This window comes from Macrotis lagotis, chromosome 1 (genome assembly GCF_037893015.1).
Source record: "Macrotis lagotis isolate mMagLag1 chromosome 1, bilby.v1.9.chrom.fasta, whole genome shotgun sequence".
In the NCBI taxonomy this organism is placed as follows: Eukaryota; Metazoa; Chordata; class Mammalia; order Peramelemorphia; family Peramelidae; genus Macrotis; species Macrotis lagotis.
In genome coordinates this window covers 600,383,721-600,401,630 of record NC_133658.1, presented here as the reverse complement: position 1 = coordinate 600,401,630, position 17,910 = coordinate 600,383,721, and the positions used below count along the sequence as shown (strand labels likewise).

At 39.9% G+C, this 17,910-nt stretch overlaps 1 protein-coding gene across 15 annotated transcripts in view; it reads right to left on the bottom strand.

Moving 5' to 3' along the window:
- BIN1 (bridging integrator 1) overlaps positions 1-17,910 on the bottom strand; it is a 128,327-nt gene that overhangs the window by 32,654 nt on the left and 77,763 nt on the right. For 11 of the 15 annotated variants that reach the window (XM_074214950.1, XM_074214940.1, XM_074214939.1 and 8 more), the window contains exons 3-6: positions 14,945-14,999; positions 14,282-14,376; positions 8,953-9,048; positions 3,372-3,479 (exon numbers count right to left, since the gene is read on the bottom strand). In XM_074214950.1, coding sequence (XP_074071051.1) covers positions 3,372-3,479; positions 8,953-9,048; positions 14,282-14,376; positions 14,945-14,999 — 354 coding nt within the window. Of the gene's footprint in view, positions 1-2,002; positions 2,096-3,371; positions 3,480-8,952; positions 9,049-14,281; positions 14,377-14,944; positions 15,000-17,910 lie in introns of all 15 variants that reach the window. The other 4 variants (XM_074214949.1, XM_074214951.1, XM_074214952.1 and 1 more) reach the window with 1 other exon arrangement.

Sequence of the window (17,910 nt, the reverse complement as noted above, 5' to 3'; positions counted from 1 at the left end):
ATCCAAATAGGACAGCCAACTTGGCAGAAAAGCATAACATCTGTAACAAGACATAAGGAGGTGCATGTGCATGTACATAGGCAATTTTTTTTGGAATTTTTACTGGGGTCACTTGCTTCCTCAACTCTGGCCAAGACTTTTTGCCAAAGTTTAGTAAGGTAAAACTAGCTAGAGGATCCCAGGCCAACCATACCTATCATCTCTGACAGCATCAACAAGAAAAGGATAGAGACACTCCTCCCCAGCCTCCACCCCAGGGACATAGCTAAGACCCGCCCTTGGTTAGCTCTACCCAAGAATCCGTTGCCACAGGTTATGTTGGGAAGGCCTGGCCACTGGCCAGATGCATTTCAGGAAAACTTTCAAAAAAATCTGGCCCTGTATCAACAATAATTGCTTCTCCAGTCCCAAGTAAAATTCTAGATGTTCCTTGAGTTGATTCAGGCAATGAGGCGGTCCCTTCACCACTTCCCCTACTTCCTGTTCCCAGATGATATGCATTGATGGAGTCATAACCAAAGAATGAGCTAGAATGGACCACCTAAGCAAGTTACTACTCCTTATTGTCACTTTGTCCATTCCCCTGTCTCCGGAACAAGCTCTGGTGAAATCAGAAAAGGACAAGAGATGAGGATGGTCTATTCCCAGGGCTTAATTACCCAGTTCCCTTAGAATTGTCTCTCTAGAGATCCATGAAAATCAACTCTGACTCTTGAGTCTCAAGTATAAAAGCCAAGCAACAAGCAACAAGTCCTAATTGGCATTCAGTAATTTTTTGAAGAGGAGGATTAAAAAAATCAGGCAGCAAACTGAATGGAAAAACCAGACAGTGGATAAAATGAAAAAAAATCTGATATCCTTTCCCTCTACTTTCTTTTTACTTCTCTTCTTTATTTTTCTGTTCTACTGCTGCTCAATTCCCCCCCACCCACTGTTGAATTTTCCCTGAATTTTTAATAACGAAGCAGAGCAATTACAGTGGATCTACTAAAAAATCAAAAATATAGTAATCTGGGAAACAGCTAAACCAATGATTGAGGCAATCTGTTAAGGATGTCTCTTAGCTTCAAGGATTTTTTTTTCTTTTAATGACTAAGAGATAGTGGAGGAGTCATAGACAGAGACTTGGCCAGAAAAATCTCTGCCAGTACTCCGTGATTCAAAGAATTCTTGTACTCTGCTCACTTTTCTCCCCCTCACTTTTGAAAGCTTTTAGACAGGCAGTCTACCTATTTTTTATGGCCTTACTCAGGTCCTCCTCTGGACAAAGTTCCAACACTATTTCAGAGCAAACTGATCTTAATTTCTCTAAACTCCTATTACTCTTCCAGTATAAACCCCATATATAACCTCTAACACTATACTCTTTTTGTTTGTTATTTATTAGTTTATAATCCACCAAAAAAAAGAAACCTCAATGGAACAAGAACTTTATCTTCTCTTTCTGTAATCCCTTCTTCCTCACCCTAATATCTCCAATTCTTAACAAGAATTGGACAAATGGGGTATTACATAAATGTTTCTTTGAAAATTCATCTTTTTCCCAAATTGACTTAGGGCCCTTGAATCCGAGACTCTTAAAGTTGGAAGGGACCTCTGAGGTGGGTGTAGTGCTATTTTAGGGAAGGAGAAAGCAAAGCAGGAAACCCCCCTATGGAATCAGAGATTCTAGCCTGAGTAGAGACAAGCAGGTTCTAAAGGTAGACCAACTATCTCAATTTAGTCTTTACAGACCAAGGTTAGCAAGGGAGTATTGGACCCTGGGAAGAGCCCCAATTGGGAATCAAGTCAATTTGATCTCTGATTGACTGTGTGACCGTGGGCAAGTCTCCTAACCTAACTCTGGAAGTGTCTTAGAAGAAGGGAGGCAGGTGAAATCACAGCGTCCAGGCCCTTAGGCGTCTACTTGAGGGAAATGCAAGAGCCAGAGAGATGGGGCCTTGGAGAAGAGAACGGGGAGGGTAGCCAGAAGGTAACTGAAGCAAGGTTAGGAAGCCATCACCTGATTTCGGAGCAGGTTAGTTTGAGCTACGAGATGAGCCTGCAGTTTCCCTTGGCACCACTGGGGGGCAGCTTTCTCAAGCAGCGAGACAGGCTGAGGGGCCAGGGTAAAAGTAAGGGGAGTGGAAGGAATGGGGGACCGGGGGAGAGGGACATGGTGGAAAGCAAGGTCAAGGCAAAAAAAATGGAGAGGGAGAAAAAACAAAAGGGTGAGGGAGAGAGAAAAAAGAGACAGAAACACAGATTTTAGATACAAAGATCAAAACACAATGCAGTTACAGACAGTTATCTCTACCAGGCCACCCCAAACCCCCAGCAAAACAGAAGGAGGGGAGCCACTCAGTTAGAAGGGTCCTCCAGCATGCCCAGCTTAGTGAATGATTAAGATCTTGGTGTGAGGAGGGGGTTATGAAGAACTCCATCTGGAGAAAGCCAAACATAAGTGTTGTTAATAGTAGAGGAGACCGGGGTGCCACCCTAGCAGTGAGAGGGGGGACTCGCTACTGAATGAATCTTTGTCTCCAGCCCCACCTTATATGAGAAAACTACCATCTCTGACTTCCACAAGTCTGCCAGCCCAGAGGAGGGGGTCAGTTCAGAGTTCTATAAAGGGCAGTATCAAATCACCAAGGCAGAATTTCTCTTGGGACAGAGGGCAGGGCACTGTGGGCTGATTCCCAAGGGGGGGGGGGGTGGCATCTAGTTCAGTGAAACTGGAGCCCTAGGTCACTGTTCTTATTCAGGAAAGTCACTTCAGAGAAGGGGATCAAGGGGATGGTGAATCAGGAGTTAAGCTGGGCATCCTCCCAAAAATGGAATGGGAGAAGATGCTGCCACAGAGAAGGATAAGCAGCAAGGGGGAGGAGAGGAGGGATAGAGACCCCAAACATTGGGGCCAGGGAGGTATGATTCAATTTATTCTTAACCCAGCACAAGATTAAAATGTCCAAATTCTTCTGGGACCGGGGATTAGGAGACCCAGATTCTAACCCTGACTCTGTGGCTCAGAAGCTGGACACCTTGGGCATATCACATCCTCTCAGGGCTTCATTTTCCTCAGCTTTAAAATGAGGATAAAAATATCTGCCCCTTCTACTAAATAGGCTTGTTTTGAGAATCAAATGAGAGTGTGAATGTGAAATCATTTTGGAACCATTCAGGGAATTATTACTAATGGTTAGGATTTAATATAGAAGAAAAGACTTCATAGAGCCCATAAAACCTTGAGGCAAGTCTACCAATTTATGGATTACTTCATTAGTTACAGGAGGAGGAGAAGGTTCTACTCAATTTGATACCCAATGGTCCCATACCTTGTCCCACCTCCACTTGCACCCGTACCCCTCCCCCCCCATACTCCTGACCTTTACCTTGGCAATTTTGGCTTCATCCTTCTTTTTAGCAGTCTGAAGAGACTCATAATGGTGGCGGGCGCTGTCATAGTCCACCAACTTTCTCCCACGCTTAGCAATTCGAGACTGGAAGGAGAACAAAGTGGGAGAAAGAAAACTTAGTAGGGAATCACAAAAGAGTCTTGTAGTAAGCACAAGACCACTAATTCTAAAAGAGGTTATTCCTTGGGAAAGAAGTCTACAGATCAATACCAATCTTCCTTAATGTCATGCTTCACATGACACTGATTGATGTGTCAACACTACTAGGTTGGGGCAGGAAAAGAGTCATCAAACCTCTTCCCACCAGGTTCCCCCACAAATGAGAATGAATTCACACTTCAATATCTTTTCTTGTGTTTCCCAAGCTCCTGGATTACTCTTCTCCATCTATCTAAAACCCATCCGTGTTCAGGACTCCACCACCTGAATCCATGCTTTTTCACTGGTCATACCCCACATCCAGAAAATGTTCTTCTCCCTCCTCCCTTCTCACTCCTGAATTCCCTGGCAGCTTTCTGAGTGGGATATTCTCTCTTAAGAGTTAATATTCCTAGTGAAGTCCTCTCAGGGTTAAAAATCATTAAAACAAAGACAAACTATTACTCTTAGACTATTCTTAGAAGAAAAAGAGAGAGAGACCTTGCATTCCAAGCCAGGCACCCTCCCGATTCTGTTGGGGGGGGGGGGGGGATTGTGGACTATTTCCAGAGAGACCTTGCATTTTTAGTTAGTCACCTATTTGATGATAAAACTATCTTAACTGGAGAGCAGTAGACTTGCATAAAACCTTGCATTCCAAGCAAGCTCATAAGACTCCTCTTGTTTGAAGATAAGTAGACTGTTACTTCAATAAGATAGTTATAATCCTGAAGGTTATTCTTACCATCTGGATGGTGAAGTAATATTTTATGAAAACCTTTCATTCTTTTCTTTGTTGCTGGTGTAGATTTTCACAAGTAGAATGTAACTCTGAAGCCTAACCAATGAGTCGACAGAGAGGGGCAATAGGAAGGAGGAGGGAATCGCGTTAGGCCATATAGTTTTGCTTGACTGTCAATTCAGGGCAGCTTCTGATCTTCACTACCTTTGTGAGACTTGTAGTGTGCCCTTTTCTCAAGAAAAAACAAAATAAACTTTCTTTTTTGGTTAGAAAAGTCTCTATGGGGTGGCTAGGTGGCATAGTGGATAAAGCACCGGCCTTGGAGTCAGGCGTACCTGGGTTCAACTCAGGTCTCAGACACTTAATAATTACCTTGGCCTTGGGCAAGCCACTTAACACCATTTGCCTTGCAAAAACCAAAAAAAAAAAAGTCTCTATATCTTTTTAAGTGGATTTTTATCCCACACACCTCTAAGAGAAGTTCTTTTCTAGTCTTTCCTCTGTCTCTCGGGTTCCTTCACTCGGAGATCATCTTCTACTTACACTTACCTATAACTTCAATGTATATGGTTGTTTATGTGTCATCTCCCCATTTAGAATGTGAGCTCCTTGAGGACATGAATTATTTTTGCCTTTCTTTGTACCATCAGCCCTTAGCTTGTTGACTGACTCAAACAGCATCCACCTCACCATGAAGACTCCTATGATGACTAATTCACAGATCTCACTTCTTTGAACTAATTCCTATTTCACTGACTGACTCTAACACCCAATTTAACACCTTTATATATACATATGTGTGTATATATATATATATATATATGTATGTATGCCTCTAACACCCAACATAACACCTTCCCGTGTGTGTGTGTGTGTGTGTGTGTGTGTGTGTAGAAAGATACACACACCTAGAATATCATTCTTGCTTCATTTATCTATGATTTGTCTTTCCAACCTTCTTTATAAGCTCCTTAAGGGTGGTCCACAGGGGTGCCTTGTCCTCTTGTTTCACATCTAGTGTTTAGTATAATATATAGTAGGTACTTGGTAAAAACTAGCAAACATTGAATGACTGGATCCTGAGGAGGTTTTACAAGCTGATTGTTTAAATCACAAGTTTCCCAAGACGTATTCCATTCACCCCCAAGTCTGAGTTTTGGGTGACCCACTTCTTAGAAAGATACTTCTAGGAAACTTTCCTGGATTCTGGGTCCTGGCCAAGTGTCATTCTTGGATTGCCCCAGGGGATTTATTTATATGACTTATGCTGTTCACCAGGGGCCAATGTAAAGGTACAAGGTAGAAATATCTTGTGATAAACTGCAGAGTGGGAATCCTCCCCATTTCCCTGCCACTGGATACCACCTGAGCTCCAGTGTCACCAGAGCCAAAGGCCTCTAAGAACTACAGTCAGTGTTTCTCTCTTAGATTTGAAGTATCAGGAGCTCAAGAAAAGGGATGGGTCATTGGGACCATTTAGTAGGAAGTATAGGTGAGTTATTCCAAATATGGAATATATTAGCCCACTTCACTCACAGATCACTCGTGAAGTAAGCACTTTGAGCCAGGATAGGGGAGCAGGGGGATGTGGAAGATTATGAGACTATTCCATGTATTTGACCATATGAAGTCCATGCTGTAATCACTAAACTAATTAACCCAAAGCAGTGACTCCAGAGATGCTTAGGAACTCTAAGGATGGTTCAGCCTTTGTAATCAGAGAATTCTGTGGTACCCTGAGACAGTCAATAATTAGCCAACATAAGCTGATATGGCTCTACTAAAATGTATCATTTCTAGCGTCCAAGGCCAAGCTGAAAAGTTGGGTTCAGACACAGTCACTGAAAGGTTCAAGAAACCCAAACTAGAGATGATGAGAGAATGCAGAGAAGAGTGAGTGAATGACAAAGAAAGAGAAAGAGAAAGGGATAAAGAGTAAGAGAAATAATGGACAAAGTGTAAAATGAGACATATATATTTGGATTTAATCAAACTGGAATTTTTTTTCTTACATATTTGTTAAAAAGTTTTTGCTGTGTTTTGGGTTTTTTCCCTGATGAGGAAAAGCTGGAAGGAGATGAGTGGAATATTCCCAATAAAACCATATCAGGGTTAATATTCCTAATGAAGTCCTCTCAAGGTAAAAAATATTAAAGAAAGAACAAACTATTATTCTTATACTATTTCTAGAAGAAAGCCCCTTGTATTCCAAACAAGTGGCTCACTCTCCTAAGTTTTGATAAGACTACTTTGATAAGACTACTCTAATACTAGAAGGATAGTAGACTTTCCCATGAGAAAAACCTTACATTCCAAAGAATTTCATAAGCCTCTCAGGTTTGATGATAAGTACTGAATGAGAGGATAGTAGACTGTTACTAGACCTTGCATTACAAGACAAGTTACATTACTTCAATAAAACAGTTATAATCCTAAAGGTTATTCTCACCATCTAGATGGTGAGATAATATTTTATGAAAATCATGCTTGTCTCGTTGCTGGGTTAGATTTTCACAAGTAGAATATAACTCTGAAGACTAACCAATAAATTGACAGAGAGGAAGCTAGGACAGAGGAGGGGATTGCCTTAGGCCATATAATCTTTCTAGACTCAATTCAGGCAGCTCCTTGATCTTCACCACTTTTGTGAGAGGTGGAGTCAGCCCTTTCTCAAGAAAAGCTAAAATAAACTTTTTTTTTTGCTCAGAGAAGTCTCTATAGTTTTTTAAGTGGATTTTTATCCCACACGGTGAGAAAACAAATTTTTCTTAATTTAAAAAAAAGTAATTTCATGTAAAAAGCTGTATAAAGAGAGATAGCCAATCACTTCAACTATTCAATTCATTAGTCAGAGGAAGCCAATTCTAGAATATTGGGGGGGGGGGAGAGTGAAAGGGGTGGGGAGAAGCGATGGAATCAACACTATGGACCTTTACCCTTCATCTCCACCCTCACTCACAGTCACCCTGCAGAGAATCCTTTACACTCTCCAGGTTCACTGATAGGCTTTTCTCTGAAACAGCACCCCCATTTCCTGTCTCAATTGCCTTACCCCCACCCCCAAAGCCCCCCATATACATACACAAATACAAACACAAGAGGAAAACCAAAAGCCCAGGGAGCCAGTTGTTTTCAAATCTCCAACAATTTTCATTCACAAAGTATATCAGGACACTATTCCTAAATTGAAAGATCTACTGAAAAAAAAGCATTTAATTAAAGTCCCACAGCAACTAGACCAAACAACTTTTAAAATTACCCTTCTTCCAGAAATTCTTTCTAGCCTAAATAAATATTCATGGTGATGCCTCCTCTTTAAGCAAATTCCTAACTTTCCCTGGGCAACCTTGGATCAATCAATGCACTGTTACTTTTAGAAACTTTGATGTCAATGTACTAGCTTAATTGTTTAAAAATTTCTGTCTCATGGCTGTTATAAATATGTCTGCATGTGATAATCTTGATCATCTGAGAAGATGAAGACAGCAAACACAAACATCTATATGTAGCTTGGTCCAATTCATAACAAAAAGTTGTTTGATGAGAAATTTGGAGGAAAGAAAGAAAGGAAAAAAGAAAAGAGAAAGTACATAAGAGAATAGGATAGAGAAAGAAAAATGTACTAAGAGACAAAAGAGAGGGGGAAAAGGAAAGAGAAGGGGGGAGAAGAAAAAAGAAAAAGTTGTAAAAGGAAGGAGAAAGGAGAGAAAGAAGAAAAAGGAAGGAAAGAAAATGAACGAAAAGGAGGGGGAAAGAGAAAAGGAAGACAAATTAATAAAGGTGGAAGAGAAGAAAAAGAAAAGGAGAGGAAAAGAAAAGAGCAAAGTGGGAGAAAAATAGAGAAGAAAAAGGAAAAAGAAGAAAGGACGAGAGAGAGAAGAGAGAGATAAAAAGGAGAAAACAAGAAAGTACAAAAGAAGGGAAGGAAAATGAGAAGGAAGAAAATAAAGATGAAAAATGAAAAGGAAGAAAAAGAAGGTAAGGAAAATTGGATGCTAAAGAAGGATAGAAAGGATAGACAATCTAGGCTAAAGTACTTATTAATTTGATTAGAATTCTTCCTGGTCCACCTCCTTATTTCCTTCAGATCTTAGGCCTCTGCTAATTTTCAATCCCAGGCTAAGAATAGGCTCCCTGTCTCCTCTTCCATTCAGGTCCACCTCTTATAATTCTCAGAGTTGCTCTACAATAGTTTCCCAATAATACTCTGATCCCCCACCATCTTCCCTCCAAGGCCATGATACTAAATTTCTCATTTGAACAGTCCTTGTCTCACCCTAACCCAACTTCTTCCCTCCTGTTTCAGCTAACTTTATCAGACCCCTTCTAGAGACTTTGTTAGTATTTTGGAAGACTTAAGGAACACTTAGCACCTGATACTCTCATCCAATAGTTAGAAGAGGCAAAAAAACAGGGACCTTTTAGGCTTCGTGTTCTCAAGAGGAAGGAAAGGTAACATCTGGTGGGCCAATGTCACATGGTGTGGCTGATAGGCTTTTCTCTGAAACAGCACCCCCATTTCCTGTCTCAATTGCCTCACCCCCACCCCCAAAACCCCCCATATACATACACAAATACAAACACAAGAGGAAAACCAAAAGCCCAGGGAGTCAGTTGATTTCAAATCTCCAACAATTTTCAAACAATAGCAATTTCAGAAGAAAGTGGGCTTCTTACTTTGATATCAGGAAACTGGCCTAGATAAGTGTCCATGGTCAGAAGTGCCTGGTCCACCAGTTTCTGATGATAATCCATCCATAGCAAGTCATTGTTCTGAAACATAGGCATAAATACACAGAAGTGGTCAGAATATGCACAATGACAATTCCCCACTTTCACCTTGGTCATGAGGATCCCTCATGATATAAAAATATTTTTAAAATTATTTTATTATAATTAATTAAAAGTGATTTGAAAAAATACTCATATAAGAAATTAGTAGTTCTACTAATCTCAATGGGTCTAGGTTGGGGTTTATTGGGGGAGATCATTTATTTTATAGAAGAAGACTCTAAGGCTCAAAAGAGTTAGATTTCAGTGAGTTGGGAAAAAATTGAAAACAAAATGACTGCAACAATGTAAACAGAATGAACCAACAAAAAAGCAAATATTAACAAAATTACAAAGAACAAACATAGCTGAAAAGTTTTGAGAAAAAAACGCTATCCTACACCTTTGCAGAGGTAGGAAGTCCATGTAGTATGTGATATGTTACATACATTTTCAGATTTTTTTGATATATTGATATTTGCTGAAGTTTTTCTTTTATTTTTTCCTTTAAAAATATTATATGGGAAGGTTCTCTGAGATTGGGAGGGAAAGCAATACTGGGGAAATTTTTGGCGATGTAAAAAGACATCAATAAAAACTCATTTAAAATAAAACTTTAAAAAGAAAGAAAATAGACCACAATTATAGAGCATTGCATATGTTATTAGATCATGTACTGATTGCTTTTGCTGATTTTTTTTCTTTTCTCTTCTTTTTTAAAAGAATTCTTTGTTAAATGGGATGGCCCCTCTAAGGAAGGGGAAAGAATAAAAGGGAGGAAATTAGTTGACGTAAAAACAAGTATGTCATTAAAAATTTTATTTTTAAAAGAAAATGAACCCCAGAGCTCCTTCTCTCAGGTCATTGCCTTATTCAGAGGATACTACGCAGGAAACACAGTAAACTCTTAATAATTGCTTGTCAATTTCTAATCAAGGTTTGATCTGTTTTAAATTAGAAGTAGAATAATCTGAGTTCAGAGATTATGTGGACTAGAGTTGTCAGGGAAGACATCATGAAGGAGATTACACTTGAAGGATAAATATTATTTGGGAAACTGAAGAAGACAAGTTATGGTCTAGAAAAAAGGAAACAAGACCTTTGAGAGGAGAATATTATAATCATCATTATAATCATCTTATATCCTCTCCCAATTGCTTTCCTAAGCTTCTCTCCTTTTTAGAGGAGGTCACATACTACATTAAATCAGTAGCCAACCCAGAACTAGAACCCAAGTCTCTGGATCTCCCCAAGTCAAGAATTAGCCACAGTCAGCACTATGCATATTCCTCTAAAAGGTGTTTCGCATGTTTGCCAACCCAGAAATTGCTATGTTAAGGGGCAAGAGTTTTGGGCAAGAGCCTTTACTGTCACCTCACCACGCCTGCACCCCACCCACATACACATTTCTTTATTTGTGTTTTCTTCTCTATTACCTTTCAATAAATGAGGAATCAACTCTTGCTGGGTCAGCCAGTCTACCCTCTTTCTTTCTTCAACTTCATATTCAGTCTGTCTTAAAGAAAAGACTTCTGCCTGCCCAAATTCCTCTAACTTTTCTGGTTTGTTTGTTTGTTTTGCCTAGGCAGTAAACATGTCTGAAATACCTCTTATAAGAGGTTATATGGATTTTCCTCAGGGTTATAACTAAGGAATAACCAAGCAAGATGGGCCACAGCTAGAAAGGAAACATAGTACAATGGAAAGCATGCTAAATTTGAAGGCAGGAGAGACCTGGGTTCAAATGTGACACGTGATCTTGGGGGCCATAAAATCTCTGAGATTCCATTTTCTCATCTATAATATGGGACTAATGGCACCAATCTTCCTGTATTGTTGTGAGGATCAGGTGAAATAATATATGGAAAGCTCTTAGCAAACCTTAAACCAATCATGTCTGTTATTATTGTTTAACTCAAATTATTTTGTATCATTTCTCATGACTTTAAAGGTCAGATGCTAAATAGTTTTGATTTTAGGAAGGATGGTAGGAAAAAAAAAAAAGAAATACAACTGCTAAATGCAAATACTACCTCTAATGCTTACTGTTTATGTGACTATGGGCAAGTCATTTCACATTCATTAGCCTCACCTTATCTTTAAATTGAGACATTTAGATAAGAAGGGATCTAAGGTCACTTTCAGCTCTGTATGTATAGACCTAAAGTATTTTATCTCCTTTCCTTTATTTTCACTAATTCTATTTCTTCTTTTTTTTTCACTGATTTAGTTGCCCATCAATTCAGCAGATATATAAATGTCTTGTGCTACAAATTCTTCTCTAAAGCTCTGCAATGGCTCATAATGTGATGGAGATGACTCTGAGGTCTTGAAGATTATAAAAAAATTGTTCAAATCTAACCAAGCTGGAAAGGCTTCAAATATGGGCCCAGTGAAGAATTATTCTGTCATCCAAGGACTGATGGAGTGTGGAGAGTCAGTCATCAAATGATGTATTTTCTAATCACAGCTAATCATAAAGATGGCATCTACTGAGATATATAAGTCCTGAAATCTACAAGGAAGGAAGCCTAAATGCTGGTGAAATCATGGGTTTTTTCAAGCACTGAAGTTGGAGCATGTGTTATGATCTGAGATATAAATAAAGATGACTACAACTGAAGTGTCCCCTAGAGAACCTTACAATCTAGTAGAGAATTATTTCTCAGGTTCAATTAAGTAGAAGAAGGATTTCACTGAGGAAGAGAAAAAAGAGAGAGACTGAATCCTCATCTCACTTAGGCTGGAAGAGAAGTGTCATCTCAGGAGCATGATGATCCCAATACTGATCAGCATGAGAGATTGAGTTGCTCCATTTCCAACCTGGGTCCTTTCTTAGATAACCTGATTTGATACCTACTCATATAAGGGGAAAAGAGTGTCACCATATTGAGATTGGACTTAGAGTGGACACCCAAGCAACTTATAATTCCTAGGCTAAAATAATAAACTCACCTCCGCCTCTCCCCAAAGTAGGAATTCCAGGTGTGCTCTACCATGCACATTGATAAAAAGATTTAATTAACTTCAACATGAATCATGGCAGAGTGAAAAGAACACTAGGCTGGGATTCAAATGACATAAATTCTAACCTTGGATGTATCACTCCCTGTCTGATCTTAGGCAAGTCATTTAAAATTCTCTGGGCCTCAGTTTCCTCATCTGTAAGATGGAGGGAATGAGTCATACTAGGTGACCCAGAGGATAGAGTGCCAGAACTAAGTCAAGAAATCAAGAAGATTCTTCTTCCTGAGTTCAAATTTGGCATCAGAAACTTACTACCTGTGTGACTCTGGGCAAGTCACTTAACCCTCTTTGCCTCTGTTCCTCATCTGTAAAATGAGCTGGAGAAAGAAGTAGTATCTACTCTTTGCCAAGAAAATCCTAAATGGAGCCACAGAGTCAAGCACAACTGAAAAACAACAAAACAAGACAGACTGGGTGATTTTGTAAGGTCCCTTCCAGTTCTAATATGGTAGAAGATTCACATTATTTTCACCAGGTTTTTCCCTGTATCTTGGAGGGGATGGGAGGGAGAATTTAAATATGATATTAAATAAAAGTCAAAGCTTATGAAAAATACAAGTCTAAAGGATGATGGAAAAAGAGAGCAACCTAGAAGCAAACAAAGAGGTGAATTTATTAATCCATTCAGATAACTTAATTGATGCTGAGGGTATACTAGTAATGACCATCACAAGCAACATATTTTCCCCACTTGATGATACTTGAAGCAGAAGAAAATAGGAAGAACATGAGACTTAGAGTCATACCACCTTTGACTGCTAACATATTTCAATAGAAGTTAAATTCTTTGAAGAGTGGATCTCTCTCTCTCTCTCTCTCTCCCCCTCCCTCCCTCCCTCATTTCTTTTTGCTTTCTTTTTTTTTGGGGTGGGGGGGAGGTTGCATTTCTAGGACCTAAGAATTCCTAATCACCAGGAATATAAGTTGCTAAGTTGTCTTTCAGCTGCATCCAACTCTTTCATGACTCAATTTGGTGGGGTTTTTTGGCAAAGATATTAGAGTAGTTTGCTATTTCCTTCACCAACTCAATTTTTCAGATGAGGACACTGAAGCTAACTGGATTAAATGACTTGACTAGAGTCACAATTCTAGTGTGAACTCGGAATTGAACTTGGGAAGATGACTCTTTCTGGTTCCAAGTTCAGTATTTTAACCATTGCACCACCTACTTAGCTGCTCATGTGGCACATTATTAAGCATTAGATGAATAACAATCTTCCCTGTGATTATTCTCTCTCCTGGGACCTTTCTATCAGACAGCCTACCTACCTTGATAGTGAGTGAGGCTCCAGAATTAACAGAGTATATAGAGGAAGTTATGAAATCTTTTCAAATCCCTCCTGGATCTCTTAACTGAGGGTTTCTAGGAGTTAGAGGAAGGGGTTAAGTCAAATAAAATAGAGACTATAGGAAATGTGGGTCAGAATTCATCATGGTTATACCAGAAAAATAAATGCACATATAGATGTGTTTGTACTAGGTTTCTGTAATAAAAACTTCTCATTTCTATCATGCTTTCAGGTCTATAAGGTGCATTCTTCAAAATAATTTTATCAGATAAATAGTACATATTTTAATTATCCTGTAATCTTCTAATATGGATTCTTTCCCTTTTACATATGAGAAAACTGAGAGTCAGAGAGCTAAAGTGAATTGCCAAAAGTCATATAGCTATCGAACTATGAGACTATAGTATTCAAGATCTGGAAGTCTTACCAAGTCTACTAGCTCCAACATCCAGTATTCTTTCCATGGCACCAAACTAATTCTACAATGACTTTACATTTTAGCTTAAGTTATAACTTGAAAGAGCAATTAGCAAATTCATGACATGGGGGTCTCATTTGTACTCCTATCATAGTTTAAATTTGAATAAAACCTTAGGTCTTGATTTTTAAGTCTTAAGTCTCTGGACTTCTAGTTCAGTGTTCTTTCCACATTTCATTCTTGACCAGGTTTTTTTTTTTAATTTTTAATTCTCTTCCTTCTTCATCCTTTCAGAGGAAAGTGTGAGGATAAATATGCTTCCACTGATAGAGGGGAAAATGGTCAAATTTTTCTCTCTCCCTGACCAAGATAACCGAGTCCTATAATTCCATCTTTATCTTAGGTTGGGCCCTTCCTGACCCTCAATCACCATTTTAAAAATCATTTCCTTTCTCCCTTGGTCTCCACTCCCCAGCTCTTCAGCCCCATACCACAGTCTTACTTCTGCTATTTTGTTTGTCTCCTCTCTCCCGGGCCAATCTGGTTCATACACCTCTTGCAGACACTCCGTTAGCTTCTTAGAGGCTTCATGCATTGCTGAAAGGAACACAGAAGAGCTCAATGCAGAACCCACAGGCAGAAGGTGGAAGATTCAGGGGCTCTTCCTTCCCTTCCTGCCCACCAACCTTAAACCTGTTCCCACTTCCTCAGATTCCTTCTGATCTCACACACTAGATGTGGCTTCTAGCTGTAACCAAACCTAGTTATGGTTCAGAATGGAATAAAGATCAGAGAGAAAGTACTGTCTAACCAAATCCCTGGAGACCCTGATCTGTCAGATACATGTACATTTGCTGCCCCAACCCCTCCCATCCCACCTCTTATATCTCTTAGGAAATCAGGTCCAATATAAATACAAACCTGGAGGCAATTCCTAGTTTGTTATAACTTTCAAGCTGTCTTCCCAGATTGGAATAGGACTAAAAATAAACCTGACCTGAACCAAATATATTTAAACCAAGGTGCCCAAGTCCATCCATGAGAGAAGATTAGAGAAATTATGCTGGTTCCAATTATTACCAGTACATAGGTTAGAGTGATCATGGAAAACCCTGCCCCTTGCACTGGTCAAGGAAAATATACCTAGGGGAAAGTCCTACCTTACCTTTGACAGAAGCCAAGTAGGTACGGAGATCTTTTTGCAGCCTGGTCCCTTCTGTCTGCAATGACAAACACAAACTCTTGGTCAAAATCTCTGTACATGGAGGAGCTGGTTCATGCCCCTCCCTCCAAATCCTATACATTGATTCAGTCTCTATTAAATACCTCCAATGTGCTCAGCAGTGGAGTAGGCACAGAAGGCTTCCTCCTCAAAGTATACAAGGCCCACACAAGAAAGAGAATCACAAAGGAAAGCACAACCAAGTGTCTTAGGAAGAAGAGGAAAGGATACATACTATGGGATAGATATGCTAAATAATTTTTTACAAATATTGTCTCATTTGATCCTCACAACTCTTCAAGAAGGTGCTAGGATTCCCATTTTAAGAGGAAACTGGGGCAAACACAGACTGAGTGATTTATCAAGATCACATATCCAATAAGAATCTAAAGTCATATTTGAACTCAGGGCTTCTAGACCCCAGGCTCACTGTCTCTAATATGTGACAGGATATGAAGAAGGAGTTCATAGACATCACTAAAGACCAAGGAAGGATTCACAGAGTGGAGAGATTTTGATATGTCAGTATAGGTAGAATCTGAATCTGGAGTCTCTCCAGGAGCAGGGAATTGCTCTGAACAACCCAAAGGCAAGAATGTCCATGGCTTATCCAAGGGACAATGTCATGGAAGAAAGGGCCCTAGGTTCTAGTTTCACAAGAGTTGACCGCCACTCCTAGGGCCACCCATTCCTAACTAAGGACCTTGGGAAAATTAGTTCATCTCATCCATAAAATGTGGATAATAATACCCAGTCTACTTACATTTCACAATTGTTGTGAGGGTCAAACAAGAGCTTGACAAAGCTTGAAAAATTATAAAGCACAAATGCAAGAGAGGATTATTGTTTTGGTTGTTGTTAAAAGCATGACCAGTGTAGCAATGGATCTGAAATTGGAAGGCATGGCTTTGCCACCCCCCAACTATGGGATCTTCAGCAAGTCATTAACCTATGGCTCAGGGCCCTCATTTTGAAAACTAGGAGTGTCAAACTATACTTCTTATTTTATAAGACTGTTATGGGGAAGAGGGGGAAGGAAGGTAAAAAAGGGGGGAATGGAACACTATATATAATAACCCAAGACTGAGCCTGGATAAGCATGGAGAAAATTTACCTCCCTCCTTCCATAAGGACTATGTGTATAGGATATTACATATAATATCAGACATTGTCAAAGTTGGTTAGTTTTGCTGAACTGTTTTTTCACCTCTTTTCTAATCTTTGTTAGAAGGGATGGCTCATTGGTAGGGAAGGAGGGAAGGATGGAATATGACCACAAAATAAAAGGCAGCAAAAACAAAAAAAAAAATGTTTAAGAAAAATAATAATACTGACTTGTAGACAGAAGAACTGAGTTTAATCTGCATCCAGGGCTTACCAGATATGTAACCAAGGACAAATTCACTTTAGCTCCTCAATTTCCTCAATTATAAAATAGAGGTACTACTACTTTTTCTATCTACCAAATGGAGCTGTTTTGAGGCAAGTATTTTGCAAAGTGTTACACAAGTGTGAGCTTTCATTATCTAATTAAATCTACTTAAAGAATGAAGGTATGCTTCAGTATCATAGTCATAGGGTTCTCAATCCTAACTAAGTCCTGTGAGGGCTCCGGAGTTTAGACTACAGGGACTGAATGACTACCACTTCCAAGGCTGGGACCCAAGGTCTGCACGTCTAATTCAAAAACAGGAGATGTTAATTTGTCTGCATTTTGTTCCATACTTACATGTGATTAATGTGATTTTAAATGTACAGAAATTCTTCCAAACTATTATCCCTCTCTCCAGTTTCCTCACTTTTTTCTCCCCCCCCATTATTATCTCATAGCCCAATTCCTATCCCTCTTTCCTTCTTCTATAACTTCAAGTCTTATTTTTCTGGGTGTGTCAAATAAAGATGATGTAACCAGGAAAAACAATGAGTTAGATTTCCCTCGATAAACTCCAATTCCTGCCTGACTTATTGGGGACCAAGTGGTCACTTTCTTCCTTTTCTATAAAATGGAAACAGTAATACCTGTTGTATCAGACAGGGTTATTATGAGAGCAGATAATATAATGTACATAAAATGCTTCACAAACCCTAAAAGTACTACAGAATATCAATTGTTATGATTCCACAGAAGGCCACCCCCAAGCAATGCCCCCAACACAATGGCCTCCCAACCCCGTGGTGGCCTCACTCCTGGACACACTGAAGGGGTACACTGCTGCCTCACACTGAGCTCACGAGGTGTGGGGGGAGCCTAGCTGGCCTGTACCAGGGCCCGGCACGTTCCCCTTGTGCCTGTGAACAAAGATCTTCTGTCAGCAGGAAACAGATGTGGAAGGAAACCCAGCCTGGAGATTCCCCTGCAAGTCCAAGGCAGGGCCAGCTGCAACCATTTCACTGGAACACACTACACCATGAGCCCCCTTCAAGTCAATCCATCCATCTCTCCCTGGCCATGAAGTGATCACACCCCCCAACTCCAAGCAGGGCAGTAAACAGCCAACAGTACTCCCAGCAGAAACTGAATATCTCAATGGAACATGCCGCCCTCCACAACCCACTCCTCTATTCCCTAAAGTGCTCATGAAGTCCAGTCTGGATGGACCAATATCTAGAGCTAGCTCAGGACCAAAGAGGCCAACATTCTGCCATCAGTCTAGTACTCTGAAACAATCTGGATGAGGCAGAGATGAGGTGGTAATTACAAAGCCCAGGGCCTCTTCTCTCTCAGTTATCAAGGTTCAAGCCCAAATACCTGGATGAGTCTCCAGGCTTGGCTAACAATCTCAAGCCGGCACTTCAAAGGATATTTAAAGTGGGTCTTGGGGCAGCTAGGTGGTGCAGTGAATAGAATATGGGCCCTGGAATCAGGAGGACTTGAGTTCAAATTTGACCTCAGACATTTAGTAATGACC